Source organism: Pogona vitticeps, chromosome 2 (assembly GCF_051106095.1).
Source record: "Pogona vitticeps strain Pit_001003342236 chromosome 2, PviZW2.1, whole genome shotgun sequence".
In the NCBI taxonomy this organism is placed as follows: domain Eukaryota; kingdom Metazoa; phylum Chordata; class Lepidosauria; order Squamata; family Agamidae; genus Pogona; species Pogona vitticeps.
This window is the reverse complement of record NC_135784.1, coordinates 189,155,869-189,165,090: the sequence shown is the minus strand read 5'-3', so window position 1 is coordinate 189,165,090 and position 9,222 is coordinate 189,155,869. Positions and strand designations below refer to the sequence as shown.

Sequence of the window (9,222 nt, the reverse complement as noted above, 5' to 3'; positions counted from 1 at the left end):
GGGCTCCATGGTCACTGCAGATGGTGACAGCACTCACGAAATTAAAAGACACCTGCTTCTTGGAAGGAAAGAAATGACAAACCTAGACAGCATCTTAAAAAGCTGACAAAAGTCTGCATAGTCAAAGCTATGGTTTTTCCAGTAGCGAAGTATGGAAGTGAGAGCTGGACCATAAAGAAAGCTGACCGCCGAAGAATTGATGCCTTTGAATTGTGGTGCTGGAGGAGGCTCTTGAGAGTCCCCTGGACTGCAAGGAGAACTAACCTATCAATTTTGAAGGAAATCGACCCTGAGTGCTCACTGGAAGGACAGATCCTGAAGCTGAGGCTCCAGTACTTTGGGCATCTCATGAGAAGAGAAGACTCCTTGGAAAAGACCCTGATGTTGGGAAAGTGTGAAGGCAAGAGGAGAAGGGGACGACAGAGGATGAGATGGTTGGACAGTGTCATTGAAGCTACCAACATGAATTTGACACAACTCGGGGAGGCAATGGAAGACAGGAGGGCCTGGTGTGCTCTGGTCCATGGGGTCACGAAGAGTCGGACAAGACTTAACGACTAAACAACAACAAAAATGTAAAGTTGTCTAGACTGGATCAACTGAGACATGGAAATTTAAATTCTGTTCTGGAAAAAAAAACACCTTCCTCCTCCTGTTTTTTTTGGGGGGGGGAATGGAAATTTTCCATCTCCGGGAGTTGGGGGGGAATCTGCCTTTCCGGGCGGTCGCCCTCCCATCCCGGCCATGATACTTCTGAATATCTTTCCCCTAGTGGGGGTTGGCAGTTTTTGTTGTGTTAGGTTTTTTTTTTCCTCGACAGCATCAGGAACGGGCAGGAATGGAGGGAACGGCGACGGGGCGTTGGTGGAAAGAAATCTCTGCGGGCTGCTTGCTAACTTTCGGAGCGCACATGGCCGCCTAACTTAAAACTCCAGGTCGGGCGGGGGGGGCATTGCAACGCAGGATCAAGCTCCACCGCCAAGGAGGGAGAGCGGCCGCCCCTGGCGCGGGTCCAGCGGCGAAGGGCAGGCATCGCCTCCACCCAGAGCTGGCTCGTCCGGGGCTCCCCTGCCGCCCGCCCCCAGCCTTCCTCAGGAGGCGCCCCGCCAGCAGCACAGGCGACCCTCCCTCTCTTCCTCCGCAGTTTTCTCTGGGCTAGGGGTGGGTGGGTGGCTCGGTGGGGTGGCTGGGGTGGGCGGGATGGAGGGAAGGAAGTCAGGAAAGCCAGCCAGCAAGAAAGGAGGGGAGCTGCAGGGGCGGCGGGGAGGAGCTGCTCTCGGCGGGCGGAGAACCCGTCCTAGCCGCCGCCGCCGCCGCCTTCCCCTTCCAGGCATCCACGACCATCAGGTTCGCAAGCGAGAAGGGCGGGCAGGGCCAAGACGCGCAGCCTTCGTCCCCTGGAAGTCCAGCCAGCCGCCGCCACCGCCGCAGGAGCCAGCAAGATGGTGAGGGGGCTTCTGGGGGTGGGGGGAGCACGTCGGAATGGGGATCGGGGCCTGAGGGGGGGGGCGGCGGCGAGGAGGAGGGTTGGAGGGGCCGAGGGGCGCCCAAGTTTTCGCCCCCTTTCTGCACCAAGTCCCTCATCTCGCTTCTCTCTCTCTCTCTCTCTCTTTCTCTCCCTCCCCACTCGTAGTTGGGGAAGAGCCTCCTCGCCTTCGCCGTCCTGATGGGGATCGCCTCGGGGCTCCGGACGGAGGTAGGAGATCAAGCGGGAGAGCCTCTTCTCTTCCCAAGCTTCTGCTCTCAAGCAGAAGCGGCTGCAGCCAAAAAAAAAAAAGCAGGAGCCTGAGAGCCGGGGTGGTGGTGGGGGTGGTGGGGAGGCAGGCGCCTGCGGCTTTCGGCAAAAGTCTGGCTCAGGGGAGAAGGGGAAGGAGGAGGATGCGGGGGCCACGCCAGGAACACCGGTCCCCGGGGACAGGCCGCTTCAGGCCAGGGTGGCCGCCGCCGAGCGTGCGAGCCGGCGGAGCTCGCCTTTGCCCGCCTTCCTCTGAGGGAACAAAAGCGGGAGAACTGAAGCAAGATGGGGCGGCGGGATAACGGGCCGTCTGGGACTGAGAGGAAAAAAAAAAGGCTCGATTTTACGGTGTTTTTTCCCCCGAGGGGAGTTAGTAAAGTTTTACTTTAAAAAAAGAGAAATATATATATACAGTAGATATACGCAAAGTTTAGGGAGAAAGAAAACCGAGGACTTGGAAATTTACCGTGAAGTATGGCTGTCTGTTTAAGGAGAGGGAAAAGGTCTGGGAGTGAAATAAGGGCGAAGAAGAACTAATTAGCTTTCGTCACTCCATTTTTTTTTATTTTATTTCCCCCCCCTGCTTTTTGGTGAGGCGGTTTTCAAACATCTGTTCAGCGCCCTACTGCTCAGAAGTAAAGGTGGCTGCCTTATTTATTTATTTTAAATACCAGAAATGACGGAATGTTGCCTTGAATTCCCCAAGTTGCAGCTTTCCCCCCCCCCCCCAAAAGTGAGGTCATGGGCAAAGTATTTGATAATTATGGCTGAAAAAAATGTGGTAATGATTTAAGGAAAATAAACTCTGGCTGCTCTTGAGACAGAGTATGCATTAGGAAGAGTGTAGGTCTCCAGGGTGATCTGCCTTGCCCTCTTCCTTCCACATATTTCCCCCTCCCCCCCTTTTTTTATTAATAGCAGATGGTGAACTCCACCCTAGACGATTGTAATTTTGTTCCAAGCAAAAATGGACTAATAAAGAAAAGAGAGTGTGCGCCCCTCTGTGTATGTCTCCCCGTCTGCCTTAGCTTCACCAGCACTGAAACCCAGACATCTAAAACTGGGCACTCACAGTAATGAGACAGTAAGGGTGGGTGCTTGGTATTTATTTGGCTTTTTCAAATGGATTAATTAAATCAGTTAATTTGTAACCTTCAGCCACTAGGTGACAGGCTTCCATAATCAGCAGGATGCTGCTGGCTGGCATACCTCGTCCATTTCTCTGGAGGGCCTCTCAGCAGTTCCTCTCTGAAACAAAGGGCAAGTCACACCAATGTATAAAATTGTTGAGGTTTATTCCGTTCCACTGACATGCAAAATATGCAAAATAGATGTTTCCACAGATATCTGTACACTGAAGAACTCAGAATAATACACATCTCCAGTTTTGAGACATAAAATGGGAAATGTAGGTGATTGCTAACATTCACTAACGTATTTATTTTTATTCACTGTTCTGATAGCTTTGTAGTGCCGTATGTTTTTTATGCATGTAAAAATAACTAAATACATTTTGCAGGTTCTTCCAAACTTATCTAGAATGGTTAAAATTCACCCATAAAACATTCTTGATCACCAATTGCCAGATCTGGACATGAAAAGGATTTGTTTTGAAGTAGTTGGAAGTGGATTAGGGGGAAGGCAAGAGGGTCTTAGAGCTCCCTTAAGTGCTATCGTTCCCCTGTGCCTGCTGTGTCAGGGCTAGCACTGTTCCTTTGCACAGAAACAGTAGATGCAACATAACAACAATAGCAAAAGAAGCAAAATGCCCCCCCCTGCAGACCCAAAGTAATCTAGCTGCACTGGTGGACCTTCCCACTGACAGCACCGGAGATGGAATGATTACATTTGGAGTGGCTAAGCAGTTCTATAGCCCAGTGGGTATCGAGGATGCTGAATGAAATTAGAGGCTTCTTATACATAGTGATCAAGCCTGCCTGTGAAGATTTACTGACATTCAGCCAAGCAGACCAACCACACAGAGGTTTTGGTGCCAAGTGTGCCAGGCGCAAATTTCCAGCAAGAGGGCAAAAAAAGGAAAATGGGCAGAACGCTCTTCAGATATCCAGTCAGAAACTTCCTCAGCCGGAACTTTGAAACCACACCTCCAATGCAGCCTGCATCATTCCTGTCTTACATTTAAGAAACATGACTGCCATGAACTTTTGGGACTCTAAACTCTCTGCACTAATGAAAAGATGTTGGTGCAAGCCTGATGAAGTGGGACATCATCCACAAAAGCTAGCAGACTGTATGAATTTTGTTAGTGGTCTGTAAAGGCTTCGTCTGCTCCTGTATTTGGAAACTAATAGGAACTGTTAGGGGCTGCTTGGAAACTCAGTTGACTGTTAATGCCACAAAACTAGACTATTACTGTCCCCTTGCTCATGTTCTCTGTGGCAAGACTCTGGCCAAGATGTAGAACCCTGGCCAAGTACTGGTGGGAACTGACTGCGACTATGTGTATCCGCTTGTGGAAATAACTGAGAACGGTAAGGGAGAACCTCTGTTGGGTGGCCCTTAGAAAACAAGAATGAACTAAAATGCAAGGGTGAGCATAGTTTGGCCTTCCAGATGTTTTGAATTCAGTTTCTATCAGGGCTAGCTAGTAATGAGGAATGCTGCAAGCTGTAGTCCAGCAACATCTGGAAGGGTGTTTCCCCTTTGTGAATTCGTATACAAACCCATACACGTTCTAAGGCATTGGTCCCCAACCTTGGGCCTCCAGATGTTTTTGGACTTCAACTCCCAGAAATTCTGGCCAGGAGAGGTGGTGGTGAAGGCTTCTGGGAGTTGTAGTCCAAGAATATCTGGAGGCCCAAGGTTGGGGACCACTGTTCTAAGGGACATAATGATGATAGTGGGTGTGTGTGTTTCATTTCTACCCTGTCTTCCCACTGCTACAGCTCATGGTTGTGCTGGTACAGTGCAGCTCATGGTACAACCAACATAAAATATAAACAAACAGAAATAAATTCAACCATAAAAGCATTGAAATTGAATACAACAAACTATGATAAAAAAAACCATTAACATGTATAAACGGTTATACAGTCACAGTAATCATACTACAACCCACTTTAAAAATACATTTCACATATTTCCTTTATGCAGCAAGTATGGAAATTGATTGCAGCCTTGAGAAGGGGGGTATTCTGCAGCCTTGGGGCCACACAGGAGAAAGCAGAGAAGGTAGATCTGGAACGGATCTTTGAACCATGGCAGTTGTGTGTTTTAACACAGAATAAGCTAACCTACAGAAAGCTATTGAAAAGGGGAACTTTAATGGACAGCTATTGCATTGGGGAACGCAACAGAGCTGCATATATGACAAATAGCAAATAGAGTAATTTCCAAAGAAATAGCTGTGTTAGTCTATCTCGGCATAACAGCAAAAGTAAAAGGGAAAAAAGAAAGGAAAGAGAAAGCAAAAGACTGTGACACATTTGTTACATTTATTTCAGGGTGATCTTTCATTAGTCAAAAGCCACTTCTTCAGACATAGGATATGCAAATATGTATATATGTACACATTTACCTATGACCAGGTGATGATACAAAACAATAAACCGTATTAGAACCCAGTTTAAATTGGCATATTTTTCCTATAGGTAGTAAGTATGGAAACTGATTACAGCCCTGACTGGGGAGCAGATAGTAGGTATTTGCATCCTCATGTGATTATGGGGACAGGTATAAATACAGAGAACATGTATTTACAGTCCTTGTGCCTGAAGAAGTAGATTTTGACCACTGAAAGCTCTCCCTGAAATAAATGTATTCATCTTTGTGCCACATTAGTTTGCTTTTCTCTCTTTCTTATTTGCTCTCTCCTCCTTTAGTTTTGAATGTAAGTAAAATAATTGAGTAGATATAAAAAATATATTCGGTTCAGAAATGTTATGGGAGGGGCAATGTGAACTCAAAAGGAAGTGAAGTTTGAGAACTGGTCGAGTCCTGACGTCCAGGCTTCTGTTGCAATCCCTGGCAAGGGATTGGGGCTAAAGAATATGCAGTGCCAACATTGCTACAAGGCAGAGGAGGAGGAAAGAGAGAAAGTATTCTTCCTTCAACCATACACCAGAGAAAAGCCAGGGAAACAGATAGGAGACAGCTCAGGAGAAAGATCATGGAAAATAAATCTCGACTGATACAGATTACCTGTCCTTAATCTCATTACTGTAATTGTTTTTAAAGAAAAGCTAGGGGAGATTGCCATTCCAGTTTGAGCAATGCAAAAAAAAGGAAAATATTGAGCAGAAAGTCGAAGAGAGGATAGGCTAATAAAGATCTTAGGCCAGAACTAAGCATTTAGAGTTAAAATGTGAGATAATAGGGTTGTCTGGCAAACTCCTGAATTCTGGAGGGAGGTGAGAGTGAATGTAATTTGAAGCTGACAGTGATTCATCAGGAGGCCTCCAGAAACATGGAACAGTAGCTTCGGGCAGAGATGGAGACAGCAAATGAACCAAGAATGAATCCTCTGCCACTCCTGTGCATCTTTGTATAAGATCTTTTGGGCTGTTTTGTCCACTTCCTATGCTACATCTTCATTTTGTATTTGTTTCTTCATTCCTGCTTTGCACATCTGGATAACCTTTCTCTATATGTTTATTCAGCCAAGAGAGGTAACATTATCAAAGGACAGTAATGGTTAAGGGATTATTCCACTGGCTTATTGGAGGGATGTGATGGCCAGGTTTTACCTAAGAAAACGACTGAGCACTGTGCAAACTGCTTTCCTGTCATGTAAGAGACTTTGAGAATAACAAGCGCAAAGTGATTCCCGTATCAGGATGTACTGCCTCCTTGCAGGATGCCGTCCGCCTGGGGTGTTCTGATATGCACCAACATTTAAATAGGATTATTTGGGAGCCTTGCTCTCTAGTTTCCTCTTATGGAAGCTCATTTCCTAACTAGATCAGCAGGGCCTCATGTTGCCCTTCCCCTGTTATCTTTGTCCATTATGGGGCCATCGCACTCGTAGCAGTCTCTGTTCTTCCAAACAGAGGTTGAGTTTGACAAGCATTTCTGTGCCATTGCATACACACTCACAGCTTGCAAAAAATGCCGTACAAATCTAGACAGCTTTGTCGTAGGAGTAGCAGTTGGCCCTCCTCTGCTGTGTTGGATAACATGTGATAGAGGCTCCTGGACTGTGGTCTTTGCAATCCAACGCATAAAAATGGCTTGCCTACCTGCTGAACCCACTGTGCTTCTGACAGTTGTGTCACAGGTACAGAGTAACAGGTTTTTCCTCATCACCTGTTCCCCAACACCTTTGATGCACTTGGTAGGGATCTAGAACTGTGCACTTTGGAAAGGCACTGAAACTGTGGGAGGGAGGACCAAGGTAGCGGCTCAGTCCAGGAGTAGCTGGGCTTCTTGTCAGTCACAGCTGCTGCTGCTGCTGCTGCTGCTCTCCTTGCTATTGGTCCACATGGCCCGGGGTGTGTGTGGGGAAGATCATGACTTCAGTGAGGGTTGCAAGGCTGCCAAGAGAATTCCTACGGTTTGCAGTGAATCCCAGGGACTATGGCAAATAGAAGGCAGCAGCTTCAGTTGAACGTTGTCGCTTAGCATAGGAAGTCAAGACTAGACTAGCGTCGCCCCATTTGAATCTATGAAACCTACAAAGGAATTGGTTCACCAAATTCCCAGTGGTTCAGTGGGCCTGTTTTAGTATGATGTTTCTGCACTAAACAACAGGATTTCAGCCAGGACTTAGAGCAGGGTACTTAGTCATGAATTCTTCCCAAGTATCTTTTGTTTTGCCTGGCCAGCCTAGCTCCTTCTTCTCCTAGTCATCCTCCCCACCCACTGCTTTCTTTCCCTCTTTCTGCTCTGGTGGCCTTGCCATCTTCTTTTCCACACCAAGTCTCTAGACCTACCTAGGAAATGGAAGACCGGGACAGCTGGAGACCAGAGCTTCATTGTGAAATGCTGCTAGCAGCTCAGAGGGATATTCTAAAAATTAAAACAAGGTGGGTCAGGTACTCCAGTGGGTGCCAGTGGAGATACGCTGGTGCCTAGAGGATGTTGCCAATGCCTATGTCAGATAATTCATGAACAAGTTAAAAAGCGTATGGCCTAAATACAGATCCTTAGAAGTTTCTCACTTGCCTCCATTGTGAGAACATTACATCTCCCCCTGCATATTACTATTTGTGGACTATGGGTTCTCCCTTTCTGTGTGCCACTACAATTTTTGGAGTCAGGAAAAGCTGTGGAAGCCAATAGCTGGCTTCCTCACATTGCAGGAAGCCAAGACATTCTGGCTGTCCCTAGAACCTTTTCCATACAAGACAGAACCCCAAGGAGGGTAAGGTTGGCTCATGTGGAGGGGGATACCCAAAGGCAGCACCTTCTCCTGCTTCAGACAACCACATTTCTTTGGCCAAAGAGGTGGTGGAGACGGCAGGGCGAGGGTTGCTTCCCCTGTGTTTAGGCTGCACAGGTTTTACACTACAACTGAGTAGGACTGAATAGGTGGGCGGTTGATGTTTCTGTGGTACTCAGGGTAAGGGAAGGTAGGTTGTGTAGAAATCTTCCTTTGAAGTTTGCCTCCCATGCAACCAGTAGCCTTCATTTTATCTGAACAGGGTTAGGCCACAAGAGAGGAAATGCATCTGGATTTTGATTGTTGTGTTTTAACTTCCATTACATTCTCCAGGTGTAACACGAGAGATGGGTATGAGTCTTGAGCAAACATAGGATATCCACTCCCACCAAGATAGAGTCCTCATTTGCCAACCCACCCCCTTTTCATCCTTGTGCAAATAGTTCTCTAATGGCACAAGAGCTCATCAAATTTCTGCCAGTCAAGAATGTTGCTAGGCCCTTAGTTCCAGCTTGTGCAGCAAAAGAAGAGCAGCGTGCGTGGAGTGTGGCCGAGACTACTGAGACACCTAAGTGACTTCTCCAAAATTCCATGCTAAGAAACCCTTTTTTGTGTGTCTGTGTGCATGCCACATACAGGGGTTATGCTGAGACACAATTACTGTATTAGCCAGGAGAACGGCAAGAACCCTGACTTATCAAAAACCACCAGTATACTCATGTAAATTGCCCAGTTATCACGGACAGCCACAGACGTCCTGACCATGGTTTGTTTATCGTGTTGTCAAGCCCAGTGAGTGCCCTAGCTTGTGTCCCTCTGGACAAACCAGACAAAGAATCGTAGGCTTGTCCTGTGGATACGAGCCAGAGAACCAGCTGCTATCGGGTTCAGAGAATGCAATAAATCACAGAACAGCGTCTCTCTCGTCTACAGCGCAGCTGAACAAGAATCCATTACACAAACTGCCCTCTTTAACTGTAATTTAGCAGGATGGGTGCCTAAGGAAGGCTGGAAAATATGACTGGCCATGTTTCCATAAAACAGGTGAGGCTTAAAGCCCTTCCTGAACATCTTGGACTCGAAATGTAGTGCGGGGTAATTTGAGGGGGTGAACAAGAAGCACCTTTGATTAAGTTGAAAAGAAAGT

At 47.1% G+C, this 9,222-nt stretch overlaps 1 protein-coding gene across 1 annotated transcript in view; it reads left to right on the top strand.

Moving 5' to 3' along the window:
* Positions 1-1,301: 1,301 nt before the first annotated feature.
* Positions 1,302-9,222, top strand: part of FSTL1 (follistatin like 1) — a 44,737-nt gene continuing 36,816 nt past the window's right edge. The window contains exons 1-2 of the mRNA XM_072991702.2: positions 1,302-1,445; positions 1,634-1,696. Of these exons, the coding sequence (XP_072847803.2) occupies positions 1,443-1,445; positions 1,634-1,696 (66 nt within the window). The 5' untranslated portion in view covers positions 1,302-1,442. The remainder of the gene's footprint in view (positions 1,446-1,633; positions 1,697-9,222) is intronic.